At 39.1% G+C, this 22,144-nt stretch overlaps 1 protein-coding gene across 3 annotated transcripts in view; it reads left to right on the top strand.

Annotated features, from left to right (window-relative positions):
* PTPRR (protein tyrosine phosphatase receptor type R) overlaps window positions 1–22,144 on the top strand; it is a 148,351-nt gene that overhangs the window by 51,158 nt on the left and 75,049 nt on the right. For all 3 annotated transcript variants that reach the window (XM_055712525.1, XM_055712523.1, XM_027811802.2), the window contains one exon: window positions 21,141–21,254. In XM_055712525.1, the coding sequence (XP_055568500.1) occupies window positions 21,141–21,254 (114 nt within the window). The remainder of the gene's footprint in view (window positions 1–21,140; window positions 21,255–22,144) is intronic.

Raw genomic sequence — 22,144 nt, 5'->3', positions numbered from 1 at the left:
ATTTTGGACATAGGGTTGTTGTCATCTTTAACTTTCTTGAAATAGTTTGCAGTCACATGAAAATGTGGATAACTAAATTGTACATGAAAACTTTGTATCCTTTTCTAAGGGCTTTGTGCATTCAAAGTCAGTGCATAGGTAATTTTCAAATTATTCTGAATATACAGAAATGTACTTTTGAAAGATGTCTTTTTCTTATGCCACTAGAGGCCATGAAGGGTGTGGAGCAGAGGGATAGGCAATATCACAAGCTACAGCTCTGTTACTGTCTCTAGCTGAGATTTTCCGCTCCACTGTGCCATTTCTCAGTCTCTGCAATGGCTGCTAAGTAAATTCTAACAATATGGTGTTTGACTTGATTAGTTGAATGACTAACGTGAGTGGTTTTCTGGATATCATGTTGTCATATGTTTGAATTGCTCTATTCTTAGCTTGATTTGGTGGCTGGGTTGTTTTTTTTGTATATGTGAAATGATTTGGATGCATTTCACATATAGAAAAATAACAGCTGGTGAGGGGGCAAGGAAGAGTAAGCTGTAGCTATCAAAAAAAAGGGGATAGTTTTTATCATATGCCATTATGTAGAGAGTTCTTGTCTTCAAACCACATCCAATGTGTCTCTTCATCCTTTGTGTAAAAGATCTGTGTGCCTAAATGTGTCCTTTCCAGAAGGCGCAAAAAAAAAAAAAAAATAATAGTTAGTGTTCTGCCTTGCAATGATAGTAATTCTGCTGAAACAAAGTAAAGTTAATCCTAGTGTAATGATTGAATTAGAACAAGCACCAGCTTAAACAATTGTCTTTAGCATCCTGGGTCTAGGTTCGATCTCATATTCCATGAACTGTAGAGGGAAAGAAATGTGGTGGTCAGAAATGATCAAGCAGAAAGTCTCTTGGAAAACATGTATTTGCCTGGCACCTTTATGTCCCTTCATCAGAAACACTGGGCAGGTGAGAAGGCAGGGAACTTGGCTCAGAAGCTTATCCCAATCTGACAGCTTCTGCAGAGTGCTTTGATCTCTAGCAAGTTCAGAGGGGAAAATTTTTAATATTGATACCAAAAGGAGATAGCCTTCCTGCAGCTTCCCTGTGCTCTCCTGCTATGCTCCTAATGAATGAAGCAAAATCTAGGGTTGAAACCTGTATTACAGAAGCTACTGGGGGCACTGCTACTGAGTTCAGTAACTGCAAACTCACACTTACATAATTTATTTAATTATCACCACTTTCTAAAGAGAAAGAGAGTTTTAAGTGGCTTTCTTCAAGCTCTTTAGAACCTCTTACACCTGACAAAATCTCTGGTTTGAAATAAGCCAGAATTTTGCAACAGTTTATGACAATAGTTAATTCATCAACAAAATGCTTTTATTGTTGAGAAATAATCCTAAAAGAAAGCACAGAGAAAAGAAAATATGCAATATTGCAGTACTAATTAATTGTAAAAGTGTTTTTTTTTTGAAACCAGATGAAGAAAACCTGATTGAAACATGACAAAGCATGTAGACCATACAATATCAGAGCATGTTGTGAGGCTTTTGAGGGGAAGTCAGCATTCTGTAGTGGTAAGCACAGGCCAGAGCAGCTCTGTAGCCTAACCTGTGCACTCAGTGCCCCAGCTCACATCATGGGAATGTCTGTGCTGTGAGGTTGCCTCCTCTTTGCATGACAGCTGCATCCATTTCAGAAGGAGTGAGGTTCAGATCAGATGAAGGCGGCGGTTCTCCAGACAGTGAGCAGTAGATCTTACCTGGTGTTGCTGTGGGTGCAGGACATTTTTTCAGGTTCACAGAAGGAACTTTGAAGAGCGATCTGCTGGAGGTTATTGTTATGGCAAATTACAGTATGCTCAGAAAATCCTCCAAGCCAGAAGTGGTTTGACACAGGGTTAGTAGCAGGGGAGAGATTTCATATGCTTGCCCTGTCCTTACTTTTCCCTTCAGGTCTACTTACAGCTGTGAATGAGACAGCATTGTGAAAGCTGGACATTTGGTCAGAACCAGTAGGGCTGTGTGCTTCTGTTGTAAAATGTAAGTGCTGGCACAGTATAAATAATGTTTTAATTTTATTTCATGATCTATTGTAAGATTTTATGCCAATTTATGCACAACTAAGCATGAAATAGAATACATATTTCAGAAAATTTCATGCTGTGAAGTGATATGAAGGAAGTGCCTTCCTCCTTGCAGTGTTATACACATAACAGATTTGTAAATAGTGATGGGAGCTGTCCTTGTGTACCATGCACTCACTGTCCACGATCCTATTATAAGTGTTCTATAAAATTCAAAGGCTAATAAGCAGCAAGGCAGAAACATGCTGAAGCATAATGTAGAATATGTGAATAATTTTGTGGAAGTTAATAGGAGCACTCATGTTCCTTGAACAATCATAAGAGCTGCTCTGGAAAATGATTGCAAAATGCCACTTTTGTTCTTGGCAGGTCTGTGCCATGCGTTTGTTCATAAACACAGCTGTTTAATATTAGATACAAAAGTAAGTTTCTCATGTTATTGTTGTCAACCCTGTAGCTTTGGGAAAGTGATCTTGATGAAACACTTAAACAGCAAGCCAGAGAGTTTCTTCCTGAAAGAAATAAACATTTTTTAAACTTTCTTACTTTATTGATTTTACTTTTTTCCCTTTAGAAAATGTCTGTGTCTTTTCCCCTTAGAGAATTACTTCCAAATTTTTGTTCTAGGGGAGGAGTTGCTGTAAGTTGGCAATACGAGTACAATGCATAGAACAATACCACTGATTCTGGCTGAACTTTAATGTCATGTTTGATTTCTTATCATAGAATGGTTGAGACTGGAAGGGGCCTCTGGTGGTTGTATAGTCCAAACGCCCTGCCCAAAGCAGGGTCCCTTAGACCTGCAGGTTGCTCAGGACCTTCTCCATTTGGGTTTTGAATATCTTCAAGGATGGAGACTCCACAGCCTCTCTGGGCAATCCGTGTTTGACCACTTTTGTAGTAAAAAAAGTGTTTCCTTATAGATAAATGAAACCTCCTGTTTCTGTTTGTGCCTATTGCCTCCCTGTCACTGGGCAGCACCCAGAAGAGCCTAGCATCATCTTCTGTACTTTCTGCCGTCAGATATTTATACACATTGCCAAGCTTCCTTCCATAGCTTCCATCCTCCTGGCTAAGCGATTGCTTTTCAGGAGTTTGCATCAAGTTCCAGCAACTGCTTTGGAGTCGTTGTCTTCATGGAAGTGAAGTATCATTGACTTTGGTGCTTGTGTGAGCAGCAGTGGGTCCCAGCTTGCAGCTGTCTGTGTATTTGGAGTTCATCAGAAATAATAATCCCTTTCATTCACAGCCATAGTCTTTCCAGTGCAGCAGAAGCCTAGAGCCATTGGCTGAATCTAACCTCTGCCACTGCCAGAAGCATCTGCACTTCTTCCCCAGCTCTGGCTTACTTCAGGCTCAACAGAAACCTGGAGCACTTGCTGATTTATAGTAAGGTGTAACACCAGGAACTAACCAGAGAAACTCAGTTTTCCTCATTTTAATGACACAGAAGGCAGTAGAGTCCTCTAGGCACAGACCTGGCTCCTAGGCTTTCTATGTTACATGACCATAGGATTGAAAGGAGAGCTTTTTCCAGCATAGATATTCACTTCAGTGTTCAGGATTATGCACTTACGGACTATTCCTGAAAGCTCTGGACCACGAACTGTGAAGCACTCAGTTGCGGGCAGGTGAAGCAGGATCCAAAGTAAAACAGGGATATTAAAGCCCTGCTTAACCACTGAACACCTTACCCTTTCCAGTGTACATCTGCGTAGATTAGCAAAAAGACTAAATGATGCTCCCAAGGCCTAACTCACTTCTAGTTCATTTCTTTATGCACACTCTGCATCTTTATATTGTTCTGTAGGAAAACACGTTCTGAGAATTCCACAGAGGAGAATGGTTGTTATTAGACTGTTATATCTGTCCGCTTACCCTAAACAGGAGTTATCATTTAATGTGAGGAACTGTTAAGCTTACGCAGCAGAGACACAGCTTAAAAAAAATGTTTCACTTCCATTATATTTGTACTTCAAAATCATCTATCCTTGGCATGTAATTTAGAAAATAGATTTGATGACTGTTGGTAATTGCCTGTATTTTTTGTGATCAGTGTGTGTAGTGTTCAAAATTGATGTTGCTAATTAAATAACAGAAATAGGAACTGAGAGTTAATTGCAGTCTATGCAGGTTGCCCCTCAGGTGTTTTGTGTCACCTGGTAAGTCTCAGCTCATCAGCAGAAGCAAAGTCAATAAGGGTTTACAGAACTGGAGGCAGCTGGAGGGTTACAAAATCACCATGTCCCATAGAAACTGTGTGCATGTGAAGGTGTGTGGTCATGGTCACGGTTGTGCTCCTGATCACCAGCATAAGTGAGATATTAATGAATTGAAAAGTGGTAGAAAATGATAGCCTGCATGTAGTTTTCTCTGTTGATTACCAAGATACAAGATGTAATAACTGAATTTTGCCACCACTCGGACGTTGCTGTACAGCTTCCAGCCAGTTCAGAGAGGGGTTGGGTAGGGATTGTATTCACGTAACCTTAGCCTGCATGTTGTCCTCAGAGTACCTGTTCACTCGGTTATCAGATATGAACTGACCCACTTTCTGAGCCACTCCTTTTAAAAATATATTTATTTGCAGGTGAATTACGTGTGCTTTTCCAAGATTTGTATTGTCTTGATTTTAGCCATGTTAAGTACATGATGTTCAGGTGAACTTCACCTGAACTACCCAGTGCTCTGACCTACCTTATTGTTTATCCTGTGTTCCTTGATTCTGAGTAACCTTCAATCTTTTGTGTTATCTTCAAGCTTCCGTATGACTTCGTGTGGCTCAACAGACTTCTAATAAGGATGTTGACTAGCACAGAGCTAGGAGAAACTTTCTGCAGTCAGTCATCTGTTCCAGCATGTTTGCAGGTTTACCCTTCTACTTGCTCTTTCAGCATCCAATGTGATTACTTTTGGATTGAAATATATACAATATACATCACATTACTATCACCCCTTGATTTCTTACCTCTCAAAAATATCTAGAAGTTGTTACTTCTTTATCATTAGGAAAATTTTGCTGTCTTGATGTGTATCGTGTATCCCTGTTGATATTTAAACAGAAAAGCTTAAGTAGACAAGTCCACAGCCCCTTGGTATCCATTGATAGTTTTTATTCCTTTAGCTATTGCCAGCAGTTCATGTAGGCTTTTTTTCCCCCCATTACAGTATTTACGTGGTTATCTAAAGGGATTAAAACTGGCCTTCTTCACAGAAACATAATTTCTGTTATTCTGTTTCTAGTCTTTTCACAAGCTTTGTATTTTTCTTCATGAGGAAGCACTTTGGATTTTCATAAGTGGGGAACGTCTAGATGTCAGCACTCTCTGGATTTGAAAGCAGTGCAGCAGGTGTTCCTAGAGGGCCAGAGCATATTTGCAACTCACGAAGTATTTTTCTATCTCTCCTGAAGGGGCTTTTTAATTGTGGCCAGCAGAACCATTTACAAGTTGGAGCTGTCATGAGCAGACTATCTTTTCCAGATCTGTGGGATACCTGAGACAAGAGCCTTAGGCCGGAGAGGCACTGCCACTGCCACCGTCACTATTTTCCGAATTCAAAGCAGTCTGCAACTGGGTTTGCTCTGCGGATAGGTGAGCAGTGCCAGCCTGAAGGTCATGTTCATTATGAGGCTCTTTAGGAAATTCTGATTTACAACCTTTTTCTAGAGAGGGAACTCATATCCAGAAGTGTAAATATCACTAACGGTGTGAAATTATCCCTTTCATCAAGTTTATTTAATGAAATTTGAACGTTGGAGGAAAAGATGAGGGGAAGCAAACTGGATTGATAACATTAAATCTGATTCTCTTTCGGCTTTTCTGAGCTTCTAAGCCAGTCTGTTCTTGCTTCCTAGGACCAGCTCTCATCATCTATCTACCTTCCCATTATTTCAGCTCTGAACCAAGAACAGCACTGCTGCTTCTCATTGCATGCAGATGTAATACCTCTTCAGCCTAAACAACCACATGCCTTGTTAATAATTAAAGCTCTACATGTGTTCTATTGTACTTGAAGGTTGAATACACAGGTATACATAAATCTTATATCCAAATAGCCATCTTCCATAAAGATGTAAAGACTGTCAACTAGCAGCTTCTTTCTTGCACAAAAGTTTTACTAAAAATATCTTTAAATGACAAAAACTGTCAGCTTTCTTATTTAGCTGTATATTCTACTTCCTTTTACTAAATCCTCTCCAAAATATTAAAATTGAAATTAAAAAGGTTTGAGTCACTGAATGAAGATTTGGATTTTTTACTTACATAAATTGCAAAATTCTCATTGTTCAGGTAGAAGATTAAGCCTATTTGGACTCCTATTAAATGGAAATAATTTATTATCTATTCATTTCAGTTTGCAAAATATTTTGGTAAATGCATTTTTCTCATTTGTGAGCTGCTCTATGATCTGTCTAATCTATATACGAACTGTTAGCGAGCAAGACAGAAGGGAAGACACAGAATACAGAATTACAATGAAATTTAAGAAACTCACAGTTGCAAGCTTACAGCTTAGAATCTCTAATCACAGTCTAACTTTAAAAGATTGATGAGTCACGAATATGTTTTCAAATTATATTAGGTAAAAAAAGAAAAAAAGACATCATTTAGCTGCCATGACAAAGTTTCCTTCTTATTCAGGTTATGCAAATAATTTAAATGCTTGTCTTGTATTTTGCATATTAGTCATGTAATATATTATGATGTTGATTAACGGCAAAAATTGTTCATGATAAAACAGAAGAAAATTTAATGAGATATAATACAGGCTTCAAAGAGAAAAGAACATATAACATACACAAAAATAGTTCATGAAAAGAACTTAGATTCAGTGATCTTTGTAAATGATATGTGGGAAGTCCTCTGTTTCTGTACATTAAAATCTATGTAAATCTTAAAGTTTTGGATCTTTGTTAGGGGTAGAACGCTAACATTTTCTGACATTAAGTATAAAAAATAACCCCAAAACCTGGAAAATGAGATAGTGAGGGATGTTGGCCAGAATTCTGTGTTGGGTGTCCAAATTGTCATTTTTACTTGTAGTGTTGGCATTGCGTACCTTCTTCATGTTTGTAAGATAAGTACTTTGCCGTGATGCACTGATTTTTCTTCAGACCTAATGAAGGTTCTTAGTCCCCATCGTTGCATCCTTTGGTGTGCACACATGAAAAGAACTACTAGCGTAAGCTGAGAATTATTATTAATTACTAAAGTGTTCTTTGTTCTTGCATCCTTGCTCGCCCTGTCACCCAGCATGATGTAAACCCTCACTATGTGTTTGAAATGGTTTAGGAGGAATACAAATAATTCTGCCTTAACAGAGGTGCCGGATCACATTATACCTGCCTGAGAAAACACACCCGACCCAGGAAACATGATGTATGCAATCATAAGCGAAGAAATGCAGTTACCATATGGATGACCAAAAGACGTTAATACTAACAAAGACAATACTGTCTATTACAAAATCATGCTGCTGGTTAGATTTGCAGCTTTCTAAAACACGTCTCAGGAAATGCATACCAAGTAATCCGGTAGGAGCTGCCTCAGTCTTCATGGGACTAGCGAGCTCTTGTTGAACAGAGGTCCTGCTCTTTGCCTCATTGGTGTAACAGTTTTATGTACCTGTTCGCACAGGTCTGTCATGACAATGAAGCCATCCTCTTTGTACAGTCCTGTTGTAGTAGGACAGAAGAAGAGCCGCTGCCCACCTGTAGTGTTCTGCCAGGGGAACGCACCTCAGGAGGTCTGGGGCTGCTACCTACCTGCAGGAATAGCTGGCAGTGAATGAATGGGATTTCTTTCCTTTCAGCTGCCTTATAAACATCCCTGATTAAGGCAGATGAAAGTGAGTTGCCTCAAGTTGTGCACATGAATGTGACCCTTGCATCACAGGCTGATCAGCTCTCAGAAAAGGAAAGTATACCAGAAAGTTATTGAGAGACAGACATTGCTCTGTTAAATATGGCAGGCTATGAGAGGGTAAAATGGCTTCTGTGTAGACAGACAGAAAAAAATTTTACTGATTAGGTTTTGTCTAACATGGCAAATATGAAGCATATATTTATGGAGTTGATCAAAGAATTCTCCCTCATATATTCCTGTATCCTGTGGCAAGAGGTAGATGAAAAATTGAGGGGTCTCAGCTATGACATTCAGCTTCACCGATCTTCTTTCTGTCCTCTCTTGCAGTATCAATTTGGGGAAAAATCACAACTGAAAAAATCATATTTTGAAAACCTTTTTGCTACAACAAAGAATATTTATGAATGTTTACCTTCCTCTTGCTGTTTCCTTTGCTTAAAACACGGAGATTTCTTTAAAAAATGGTAATTTTGATTATTTTTTTAGTTTCTTCTTTTCCCTCCAGTCATTTAATTATGCAGTTTCTGGAAGGTTTTCTGGGAATTTTATATGTAATGGGGAAAAGATCATAGAAACAAGAAGCTGTAAAAGCAGTTTTGTTGATCTTAGGTTCCTTTGTTCATCCCAGCATGGGGTTGTTCCGTTTTATGGTCTATCATCTTTGTTCAGCTTTGTTTCAGCTAGTGAAATGAGCATTCCTCCACTACTATACACAAAATCTAATGATGAAGCTGGTAAGGGAAGTTTGTTGATTATAGTTCAAACTCAGAAAAAAGGCAAAGAAGAGATTAGCTGACAGACTGAGGATGCTCCCTGCCAACCCTAATGACCTTGGCAGTCAGCTACCACATTAGCAGTGACCTACCACATTTTTCATCAAGGTAACACGCTACCCTACTGCTTTAGTCAAGTAGTAATGATGGTATCTTGGTGTCCAGAAATACTCTGAAGTCATATACAGAGAAACTGTATTGCTCTTGTGCAACTGATCCAGCTTGTTCTGGTGAAGCTGAACTTGCTGGTACTGCGTACAGAGCCGTGATAGCAATGTCACGGTAGAAATGGGGCTGAGCCCTTTGCTGTACACCTCTGGTGCTGTGTCACGCCGTCCTGTTGGGTCACCTAGTGGGCCTACACCCTCATGCTGAGTTGTGTGATAAGGTCTCTGCTGTGCAGGGCTGGCAAGAGAGGAGGTGAATGGATATAACGCATACATTCAGACTGCTGCACAACACTGTGGCTTCTCTCTCTTTGGAGGAGTGAGAGATGGGACACGAGAGCAGCCCAAAATACATGATTTACCAGCACAGTGTGAAGGGAAAATACAGCAGGGAAGGGGAAAATGAGGATAATGCAGGAGATACAGCTCTTTCAAGCCCTCTGGTAAATTCACATCTGCATCTTAGAAATTATAGTGCATGTTTAGTCCGGCACTGATGGGATCCGTTGAGTTGCTCCTGTGCAGTGAGCAGTAGCCGTGCAGGCCTGGCACATCTGTGTTTAGCTGGGTGCCGAGCTGCCCCGGGGGCAGCCTGCAGGTCCCCAGGCAGTCATATGTATTCCAGTGGGATAATGTCAGCAGATTTTTCTCCCAGAAGCATTTTCTGGTTAGGACCCTTTGCGGAATGGGTTGCTGTCTTATCGCAACTAAAAGGAACAAGAGCTTGTAAATGATAGATCATGGAGATATTTTCTCAAAATCAGCTAAAGTCAGTTGCTCCTTTTAGACATTGTGTATAAAAAATAGTCTCCGGTGATATGCCTGTTAAATCATGTTGCTCCACTTTTCCTGAGGCTTTGTAGCTTTTTGTTTTGCTTTTACACTTCTGAACTCTTTTGAGTAGACACACCTCTCCTGATAAACTTAAGCCTTAAGTTTTAGCTGTATACCAACAGCTATATATATATAAGGTAGAAGCCAGACAGCCTTTTGTTAACAGGCATAGATGCTACTGCTGTGTGTCTTTTTTGTGGAATAAGGTAAATGTCCTGGGTTTTTTTAAATGAAGTCTACAAGCCCTCTTGCCATCATTTGCAGGACTTGTGTTTTGATATGACAGGTATAACACAGATACTGCTCTGGATTAGAGCCATAAGCTCAGTTTCTGAGGAGCTGTGCATTTCTTCCCAGGCATCTCTTCCTGCCAGCACAGAGCAGCAGCCACAGAACCACCAGGAATCTCCTGGGTTTCCAGAGTGCAGGAAAGAGGCAGGAAGCGTGCATGGAAGTGCATGCGCTGCATTCGTACAGAGGAGCAGTACCTCTCAAACACAAATGGCTCTGTTTGTGGTCACTTGGGGAAATCTGGACAATTACTTCTTGTATTTTGAAGAATATTGTTAAAAAATAAGAAAGAAGAAAAAAAAAAAAAAAAGGAAAAGGAAGCCTCACCCACCAAATCTGCAATTGCTGTTTCTCACTGAAAGTATTATGAATTACTTTGCTTTTGTGTATGTGTGAGAATGAGAGAACTGCACGCAAACAGTTTTTAATATTCTATTTTAAGGGTGATCAATTCTGAGTATCAAAGGGGAAAAATGCATCTTTCTCATTCTAAACATCTGAAGTGGGCTTTGACAGCAGTGTTGTGTGTTTAAAAAAAAAAACCAACATTGAATGCTTTTCTCATGCTAAACATAAAAAACAGAAATTGAAGATCCGTGAATTGGGCTCTGTGTCCCAGTTATTTTAGAGCAGTAATATCTCATAATACATGGCAGCACAGTTTTTTCATCTTTGACCTCACAAGTGGATTCAACTCTAAAGAAAAGTCACCTAAATTAGCTTGAAAGCATTTTTCTAAAATGTTTTTTCCTTGTGGTTGAGTCAGAAAACTTGTCCTATGTTAGGACATTTGGGACGCAGTGTACATGTCACATTTCCAAAGTCAGAAACCCAAATCTTGAGCTGCTGGTCAAAAATACAAGATTGTTATTAGTATTAATAGGAATTGTTGAAGTAAAACTCTCATTAAATCTTTGAAGATTTGGTGTTAGTGTTTTCCCTTAAGCTGTGCCTTCTATGTTCAGTACTAGACATTAGAGGGAAATCCTTTGTCTGCCCAGATGTTCAGGAGAAGGGGAATTTGTGCCTCATATCCTCTGAAATACATTTGGTATTAGCAGCTCCAGGAGGTCAAAGATCCTGAGACAGTTGCCAAAATCATGAGATTGTCTTTTCTCTGCATTCTTGTTTCTGAGCTTGTAGGACTCACGTGCAATCATTAATAGTTTTCTAAAACTTTGAGACAAAGGGACATATCCAGTCACATGAACCCATGACAGGATAAAACTCAAAGTAATGCCAAACTTTTTCTAAATAAAAATGCAGGTCTCCAAGAGTTTAGCTCGATTTTGCTTAACTTTGTTTCAAGTTCATAATAGTAAAAGGAACGTAAGGCAGAAATTACAAGGGTGCCTTGTATTGTCTGCACTCGGCCTGGTTGGCAGATTTGGAGTGCTAAAGTAGGTAAGGGAAAGTCAGCAATACAAGTTTTATTCCAATAATTTGTGATTATGGTGACGTTAATGGCTATAAACAAACTTCATGGGCTAAAAGCAGATAAAGACCCAAAACATACTGGTGAATTGTGTCACACTAAAGAGCCCTTGTTGTTAGACATTGTTTCCTGAGAACAGGATCGTGATCTCTCAAGAGCTGAGGTGTAAGAATTGCTTCTTTCTTTAAAAGATTTGGCTGTGTTGGACGAATAATTCATACTATCCTGGGCCACGAGCCGTATTCAGGAATCACACAAGAACAGCCTTTCATGTCAATATCTCAATTCCAGTTGAGCCAAATGTATTTTTAAGACTTTGTTTTTCAGATTTATTTCAAATTTTCTTCTTCATACACCCAGAAACCGTAGAGCACTACAATTATGGGAAAAAAGGGAAAGTGTTTGCCTCTTTCTACAACATTCCCATTGTGCATGTTCAGGCAGATTTTGCTTATCTGAAACTACCAATAAAATTTGTCTCTGAAAATAAATACATGAGAAAGCTGAGATGTCAGCAGTACTGGAGTCTCGCCTTGATTTTCAAAGCAAAGAGAAAGGTTACTAAGGAAAGTAAGTGAAAGATGTGGTAGTTGCTGTATTGTCTTAGGTTTCTAGTTTTCTTCTTCATTGGTTTGTAAGGTCACATACATGTCTGCTACAAACTAGATTGAAAATTCTGAAGGTAAAATGAAAAGGATGAATTTGGGGTTGGTTTTTTGTCTTTCATTTTTCTGGAAGGCATTCTGATGTATTGAGGACCATTTTACAAAGTCCTAACAAGGATTTAAACTTCAGTAACTAAGAATTATTTGAAACATTAAACTAACTGAAATGAAGGTTTCACAAAAGGAGCATGGAGAAACAATACTGTTTTTCTGGCATTTGGAACTCTACCTAGGGATTTAATAATTGGGCAGAAAAACCCAAACGTATTATGAAGTGCTGTGCTGAACAGGCTCAAATGGGTCTGTTGGCTCTGAGGATTACAGCTGGCTTTGGGATGATGAAATAGGATGTGACTAGTACAATCATGCTGTGCATAAAAGTTGTACCGGACATAAGAGCACCACGCGTTTCTTTTGTAATGGAGGGAATAACTTTTTTGCTAATATTGAATAAAGACAGATAGGACAATTTTATGGAGCTCATTATACATGCCTCTCAAAGAACAAAAAGGTTAAAATAGTGTTTGGCTGAGCTCTTCCAGCTCTCCATGTGTTTCCACCTCTGTATTATCTTGTGCTTTTCCATCATCTTGTCCTTTTCAACTGTCTACCTGTAAGGGAGGAGGGCAGGGTGATGTGGATGGAGGAAAAAAAAAGCCTAGAAAACTCTCAGAGCTTTGAAATGAACTTCAGCTGCTATTTTAAGAAAACTTAAATACTTTGTGATGAGGTAAATCCCAATCCTTGAAGAAATGCAGCACCAAATTTAAAAAAAAAAAAAAAAAAAAAAAAAAAAAAAAAGACAGGCAGTAACTTTTGGGGGCAATGTTAATATTATGTGTGAAAGAAGTTGAGAAGTTCCATCCTTTGTACCTGTCCCCCATCTTCTTACTAAAATATATAAAATCCCATTAAACAGTCAAATACTATTGTCCCCATTTTATATAGATAGGACTGAGGCAGACTTGCTAAAGCCAGAGGCACAGAAAACCTTTGGCCTCTCATCCCTACTGGTAATTAATTTGCACTAATTGTAAATGCTCCCAGCTTAGTACTCTTTCAAACAGATGTAGTTTTGTTGTGATCAGGTTTCGAAAAAAGAGCAATATACTTCCACGCGCAACAGAAAAATGTCTCCTTCTGCCACTAGGTACTTAAATCCCACATGGTGGTGAAGCAGAATGTTCCCTTTGCCCCAAAGAAGCTCTAGAAAATCATCCACAAAGTCCAACAGAACTACTGCAGCCTCCTGCGCCTCTCCTTCCCCCTTCCAAATGGCTCCCACGGTACAGAGACCTTCAGGGACTGCTAGTATTTAATAACAGGGCTGCATCAAACTTCTGTCCCATGGGTAGCAGATAACCTCTCCTTCCCCTCTTTTGTACCCCCTCAGCAACAATGAGGATGCATCCCATGGGCATTTAGGGTATGGGATTCTGCAAAAATCCTATGTACTGGGCTCTATACAAGGTTATCCCTCTACTGAGGTGGGGCTGTGGGATGCTAGTCTCACACAATCTATAGCACATTGGGTGTTTGGAGGCTGTACGTAATTTCAGACTTTGAAATACATAACACATGATTAATGCATTAATGATACCGTAGCAAAGAGTTAAAGGGAAATGAGTATGATGAGCATTGAGAGGACAGTCTAACCACATTCAGACTGTCACCTCACTAACTACATCACGTTGTGGTACGGGAATGACCCATGTGACTCAGAAGCCAGGAGAACAAAATAACCTACCTTTTGTGATTTCCTTCAGAAGAAAGATAGAAGACTATTCCGTGTCTTCTCATTAGATGTGATCAGTAAATTCATGTTAAATGACACTGAAAAGCTGACCCTTACCTTTGCTAGGAGGCCGCAAACCCAGAGGTTAATGCAAAACGTAGGACTGATAGAAATCAAAGTGTGCCTCTTGAAGACAGACATTAACAAACCTTATCCTTAATAGGCTGAATGCATTGTCATTTACTTTAATCATCCATGAAGGTCACAGTCTTTCTATAGCTGACTGACTCACTGCCCAAGTGCATGTAAAAGCTCAGAGAGGGAATCCTGGACCAAAGCCAGACCTCACAGATGGAGCGTTTCTCACTCTTGTGTTGGTGCTTCCTACAGAAGTGGTCAAATCAGCCCCAGATAGCTGATCTCATTTGAGAAATTAGTTCTCCTCCCTGCAAAAATAAGTGTAAATCTGTCACATAGCTGAGATAAACCAGTTTAGTCATATCACCCGCCTGCCTCCAGAGTAGCTTTGCCAGTCTGAACTGTGGATGCCAGTGGAATGCACTGGCCTTACCTCAACACCTGGCAGAGCATTTTCAGCCTCTGCCATGCCACAGCCTCTAGGATCACCCTCAGTTGCTACATAGATGTGCAAACAGGACTTGTATGAAATCCAGTGTCTAGCCCAGGATGATGGCCAGCACTCAAATTTTTAAATAGCAGACTGAGAAACTTTTTTTCCAAAAAAAAAAATTTTTATTGCACTAGGGTTCATCTTCATTTCTGATAGTTAGACATTTGGCTTCAACTCTATGACAAGTTTTGTAGTATCTCTTCTGCACAGTTTTGAGGGACATCCGTGACATTCAGCATCCATCTAAGCATCCAGCCCTTTTTCTGCCTCTTGTTCAGTTTTTGGCCTCAGCAACTTCCTGTGGTAAAAAGGTCTGTGGATTAACTGCAGTGTGCGAAAGACTGCTTTCTTCGGTGAATTTTGATTTTGTCATATTTTAATGAACACTCGAAAATCAGTATGGGGGGAGACCATACAGCTGTCTTAACTAATTAGAGTAACCCTACATTTCCCGTTAGTGTTACTTCTGTCTCTGGTTTCTTTCAGAGAGCTCATAATATGCATAAATATTTCAATGTATATGCTTTCCATGAAAAATTGATCAAAAGCCAAAATTGTTCTTTAATGTTACATGAGAAATGCATAAATCCATAAATGCTTACCTTAAACAAAGATTTTCCATATAAGATGTGGGGATTTTTTCTCTAGCAAAAATGTGAATGAATGTACAATGTCACACCTTGAAAAGCAGCATCCAAATATAAAAAACTTCCCTGGACTAACCAGGACTGAAGCAATCCAAGCATCCCATTCCTATTACTTTTTCTTTAATGTTTATACAGGACCAGTTTAGAGTTCTTTTTCTCATCACCCAAATACTCTTTGGAGAAGCACACTTAAATTTTCGCAGGCTACATGTGGAATTTGATACTGTTTGGCAGATTTGTGTATTCTGCAGCCTCAGTGTCTCATAAGAAAATTGGTGAATTAAATAGAAGCATGTTTCAGGTCCAGAGCATTTCTCAATACTTCTCACTAGTTCTTGTAAACTCAAACATATGCCTGTAATTTTTCTACTTTCAGGTGATTTTCACTGCACTGTTGTAGAATAGCCAAGACTCCCCCTCACAATTTTTCAGTAATTTCTTCCTGACCTTAGAAGTATTTAAATGTCACAAAAATTATATTTCTAGTCACATCGTCACATTGTGTTTTAGCAGAAATATATTAAGTATGAAAGTTTGAGTAGGTCACTGCAGGCAACTGCTAATACATAGCAACACAAAGCTTCTTTAATTAATCACTAAGAATAATGGATTTTATACTCAGGAGAATTCTATCTTAGTTTACAGACATAATTCAAAGTTTAATGTGAACTTCATAAAAGGGCAGGCTTCTCCTGTTGGAGAAAATAACGTTGCAGAGGGAGAGGTGGATGGGGGAGGAGGGAATGCTGCATCAGACACTGGTTTGTCTTAGGGCAAAGTGCCTTTGGAGTGGTACTTGGCTTGGCAAAATGCTTTGTTCTAGTTGCATAATGCTGGCTGAGGACATGCTGGCTCCCGTGCCATTTGTGGACTACATGAGACACTAAACTTGCTGTGACACATGACACTTCATATGATAAAAGCCAAAATCCTCTGTGGCTGTGTATTAGTCACCTGAGCCAGCCAAAGGGGCTAACCTGATGCCCAGTGCAGCTGCGGCCTCACATTGTTAAACTGCAACAGGAAGGCAAATCTAACGTGTTTAGGGGAAGAAAAGGGAAAATGCAGGTATTTTCACAATTTCTTGCCAGATTTTTTGTAGTCTTGTGCCCAAACATACAGCTGCAACACTTACACCTTCACTCCCAATAAATACATGCTTTTTTGGTTGTACAGCTGAGGCTGTCTGATGAGGGTGCTAAGATGAAACATGGTGACACTAATTAACTGTAGACACTGTCACTGTACAGGCAGCAGGGCAGGGTGCTCAGATGGAGGGACCTGTGGCCTGGCCACAGTCCAGTACCTGCTGTAGTGCAAAAAACCATTTTATAGCATTTTTGGTGACTTTCCTAAAACAGAAATAAATAGGTGGAGTGCAGGCAGATAAGACAACTCTTTTCTGAGTTTTCTCTTTTGTTTGGCCTAAGTAAATAGGGGTGTTAATTTTTATTTTCATTTTTAGAGTTGTCTTTCTTTGGTTTTAACACAAAATAGAACTTACTACCCAATGGCCCTTAAGTATGTAAAATTCCTAGTATCTGTAATTTGCTGATTTACTTGTACTCTTTTTTCATAAAAATATGTGAAGACTTATACTTTAACCTTCAACCTTCTTCATCCTTGATTATTTTTCTTCCTGTATGTTCAGGTTAGCTGATGTTTGAGAAGACACCTGTGGTGGTAGGGTCAAGAGGAGTTTAGAGTGGAGTAACCAGTGTATAGAAAAGGAATGGTATATCTGAGGCTTGTTGCAGAAAGGCTACCACTGATGACAAGGAAAAGATAAGAAAAGGAGATGTATGATTATTTTTTGAGAAGCAGAACTTGACTTGGGAAATTACAATTTATTGTAATATCCTAAAAAATATTATTTCAGAAATTGTGTTATACATTCATCCCTTTCATGCTGTTGGTTTTTGGTTTTGGTGTTGGGTTTTTTTTTGTTATTGTTGTTTGGGGGGTTTGTGTTTTGTTTTGTTTTGTTTTTTAACATGAAAATCTTTATCAAAAAGCCCTTGTAGGATCTAGGTTGTGAATGGTCTTTGATGTTTTTCTGTGCTGAGTTTCCTTTTCTGGAACTCTGTCTTCCCACATTTTCCACTACAAGCAGAAAAGTTCCTCCCTTCTAACTACCTGTTTTGCTTGGATCAGATAAACCTAGAAACTGTCGCTAGCCGGTTGGTAATTGCTCAGGGGAATGAGTCCTCCAGGGTGTTCGCCTCTAAGCTCAACAAGTCGCTATGACCAACAGTGGCTGTGGGTTCAAAACTGTAAACTCCTTGTGGAGTAGGCTGCAATCCATGATAAACACTGCAGATGAGCAAAGGGTAAATGATTCGTGCTGTCTAACTGGGATGCTTCAGCCCTTTCCTTTTGAAAGCAAAAGGAGCAACCAGAGGAACACAGTAAGACACTACTTGTGTATCTATGCTAACACTTTATTTATTTCTATGGGTTTACTTTACAGGGGTTAATTTCACATTTTCTTGAGGTGGTGACAGAATACATAATGGTTTAATCTATGTAATTATAATCTGTAAATGGCTGGACAGGTTTCCATTCTAGGAGTGATTCTCTTAATGACAGTTTATATTGATCATCTAATGTACAGGTATTGTTGCATTTGTAGTGCATCCATTATCAGTTTTCTATCCTAATCTCTTACTGTTGTAGTCAACACAACATCTAGGTATGTCATCAGACTAGCACAATAATATTAAAATATTAAATTTTAATAATGTTTTAGGAATTTTCTACTGATAGGAATAGTTAGGATATTATTTTTTTTCCATTCTCTATCTTCTTTCTCTTTTTCTTTCTCAGACTAACTTTTCTTAACAAAAATTGTCATAGTTAAGAATTTGCAGAAAGGCAGTTTTGTACCAGACCCTCAGGTCAGACTGAAGTTTCAGTCACTTCTGGAAGGGCACATGCCAGAGCTGAGAATATAATGCCCCCAAGTGTTGCCTTCATCCCAGATCTTGATAGTGTCAGTATGGGTTATTGTAGGATAGCATTCATGTAATTGAGGAGACCCATTGCCTTTTAGTGCTGAGTAGGCATAAATTAGCCTGGATCTTTTCAGAAGGCACTTGGGAAAAGAGTATAATCTTGCCCTGTTCCTATCATTTTCCATAAGCATCCAGAGTTGGCCACAGGATGCTGAACTTGATGTGTCTCCAGTCTGATCCACTCCTGCTTTATGATTTTTTGAATCCAATACAAACAAGTGGGTAATAGAGAGCACTGACACGTTTGTGATGTGCTGCTCACTCTAAAGCAGGTGCTCTCAGGGTCCCATTGAGCATTTCTATACATTATCTTTCACTGATCGAGTTAGAGATCCCATTCCTAAAGTGTCACATTCTGGATTGCTAACTTTCCTCTTGACAGGAAGAGGCAAATGCACTCTCTTGTGCTGCCTGATAAAAGAAAAAGAGGCCTATGTTGCTCTTATTTAATTTTGACTATAATTACCGTGGAACTAAGCTCCACACTAATGCCAGCAATTAAGAAGCAGATCATTTCAATGAACAGTGAGGCAAGGTTCTTTTAAAAAATATGAGCTTTTTCTTCCTCAGATACTTTTTTTGGGGGGAGAGGGGGTTGGTTGGGTAGTCACAAAAAAAAAAAAAATATCCTTTCTGCTGCATAAGAAACACTGAGATGAGGCTTAAGAACAGATTTCTTCCCACCCACTTGGGAGGTTTTCTAAAAGGGTCCTGAAATCTGCAGCTGCCAGGCCAGGTGAGCTTTCTAAGAAGGCTGGTGCCAGCCTGACGCAGCGAGTGCTGTGGTCTTCGGGCTTCCCCCAGGACCAGCACGGACAGTGTAGCTGTTACAGTGACACACGCACGCTCTGCGGCCTTTTATGACTATTTGTTATAGGACGCAGTAGACCAAATTCAGACCTCGTAGGAAGAGATGTGACTGTCCTGAAGATAATGGAGGTTCACTACTTTTTATTGTCCCTGGATTTGATGAACCAAAATCCCAGCATAGTGAATCTATAAGAATTTGTTGTCTAACCTTGCAGGCTTTTTAAGATCTTCTATTTCATCTGAAGCCAGACATTTTTCTGGCTGTTTTATTTTGGTGTCTTTGTCAGTGAGCTGTTAACACACTTTAACAACATCTCTATTAATGTGATCTGATCCCTGGCTCAAGTGTGTTTAAGTGAATGTATTTTGATTTTATGTCTGCTAATTTTGCTCAGTAACAACAGCTAGCATTATCCCCATGACTCAAGGTCACTGACTTAGACAAGCGGTTTCGCACTCTTTATACCATCCTGATGGATCTCCAGGGACCCTCCTGACAACCTTCCTATTTCAGCAACAACTCCCTTTCTCATTTAGCCAGGATCCTCAGACCAGGCTGTCGACTTTCAGCCTAGTGATGGTTTCACAGCTCCAAACCAATTCTCCTCTGCTGTATTGCTCAGGTGTGCCATGGCCAGAGCGAGCGAGTCTGGGGAACAAGAAATGGTGCTCAGATCTGTTAGCTCCCCACATGTCCCCTCTCGAGACATTCCTCTCTTCCAGTGACAAAGCTGGAGTAGTTTTGTAACCGCTCGGGATGTCTGTGTAATTCAAGAAGAAGCAAAGAGAAAAAGATCTTGCATTTTGAAAATGCCAGGGTAGAAAGGGTAATTTAAATCAAAGAATTATAATACTTCCACTTGAATTAAAGCTCAGCTGTGTAGTAAAAGCAGATCTCCTTGATCCATCAAGACCTAACAATCCCATTAGTGTAAAAAATGAGGAAAAGGGGGTGGGGAGAAATTAAAAACACTCAGTACTGATGGAAAAATCAAATTGACACTGGACAAGGAAAGCAAATATTCTGTGGTTTTAGATCATAACTTATAAATACTTACTGATAAATAAAGAACAAGAGTCAAAACGTGTGATGCTGTTTTTCTTCAAGAAAAAAGTTGCCTTTCTTTCTGGACCATAACCATATTCCCAGTGTGATGTCTGACCCATAAATATTTAATTCTCTTCATGCAACTCTGGTTAGAAAGGTAGAATATTTGCTTGGAGCAGGAAGCTGATCCGTTGCTCTGAATAGGATGTTTAAAATAAAAAGTCTTTTTCAACTCAAGTCAACTGGCTCAGTCAGAACTTACTAACTTCCTAAGTCAGAAGTTGCCAGAAACCCTGGAGGCCTTCTGGGACCGTGTGACATACTCTTCCTCCCTCTCTTCTCCACTACATATTGTCTGCAAAGGGGATATCGAAGTGAAAAAAGGGACCACAAAGTACCACATGGGATTATTGGCCACCAGGCATCACGTGAAGAACCCATATCTGGTTCATCTTGGAAACAGAGGATTTGAACCTAAACTATTTCCTGGGTAGAATTCCACTGACTTCACAGGAAAGATTTGAGCTTGAGAAAACATCTAAATTTCACTATGATTCTAAGACAAAGAAAGAAAATGCTTCAGTGATATTGCTGGTATCTGCTGAGAAATATAGTGTTCTCTGACTCACATGAGGAAGTTTTAGGAAATGCAGGAATGTGGGATGTATCCAGAATGTTTCTTTTTTGATCTCAGAAACAGCTAATCAAAATTAAAATTGTATAATTTCACTATGTCTGACTCATTCTTCACTTGCAGGGAGAAACACTAAGATAATAAAGCAAACCTTCATTGAGTAAATCCGACATCTCATTCTGTAAAGGTGAATTGATGTTTAATGCTTGACTTTCATTTTTAATGTAGTAATTGTGTTATCTTGTAACTTGTCCAAGGAATTTAGCCAAAAAACCTCTGGAACCTACTTTGAATGTAGTTGAGGAAGGTAGTACTTTGCTAATGAGCAGCATTTAAGATGCTTGAATTTTCCTTTGGGCTTATTTTTGATTGCCATGTAACTAGATGGCACAGATTATTGTTCTGGGAAAAAAAACCCAAAACAACCAAACAACATTACCAAAGAGTCCCAGAGATCAGTCATCTTGAGAACTGAATGTGTTAAGCAAAGAGTTCATTTGAACTTGTTTTGTTTTTCAGACACTGCAAATGGATGTAAACAAGCTGAATATCACATTGCTTCGGATATTTCGACAGGGAGTGGCAGCAGCACTGGGACTGTTACCTCAGCAAATTCATATCAACAGACTTATTGTAAGTACCAAAGGGCTGTCTATAATAAAATGTACCTGGGCATTTTGAATTCTCTTAAATTTATTTTCCTGTCACTATGGAAAAGTACAATAAAATAGGACAGAAAAACACTTTTTTCCAATATTTTAACTGCGCTACAGAAAAATAGATCTCCATTACAAAATGATTTAAATTTTCTTTTGAAAGGAAACCATTCTTGGTTACAGTCTAAAAAAAAAAAAAGTCAGATAAATCTCTTTTGCGTCCTATTCATAAGCAGATTGCTTATCCCTTAGTTTTCATTCGAATACAGTTCTACATCACATTCATTAAGAAACACTTATTTGCGTTTTGTTTCTCAAAGGTTGAATATTGCTCAAAAAATACATGTGATTCTCCCTTTCAAAGGCATCTTCACAACCAGACTTTCCATTAGTAAATTAAATGCCTTCTCACAATATTAATATTCATGCCTTGCTATTCAGCTATTAACAATATATGCTCACAAATTATCTCATAGATTACAGTATCATATTTGCAAAAGATGACGACAAATTTGCTTCTAGCAACAAAGGCTTTTTAAAAGCAGTTGTCATTGTATGGTTTTCTGATATGGTTAAGGGCATGCATTCTTAATCCTGTTCTCTTTTTATGACAGATTTACCGTGAAGCAAAAATACCCAACATCATGTGTGTATTGCTAGCATTCGGTTCACGTTGCAGAGGGAAGATTTATTTCATTTCATTCTACATGCACATTGAATATTAGGGAAGAAAACTGACAGGTTCAGCACAAAAGTATTTCCTGCCTTGATAGCTTGATAGGATTGTATACATCAAAAAGGATTAAAAACTCCTTCAAATAATGTGTCTGTGAGAAAAGATCACACAAGAAATATAGCGGAAAAGAT

This window comes from Falco cherrug, chromosome 5 (genome assembly GCF_023634085.1).
Source record: "Falco cherrug isolate bFalChe1 chromosome 5, bFalChe1.pri, whole genome shotgun sequence".
NCBI lineage: Eukaryota > Metazoa > Chordata > Aves > Falconiformes > Falconidae > Falco > Falco cherrug.
This window is presented reverse-complemented; position numbering and strand designations above follow the sequence as displayed.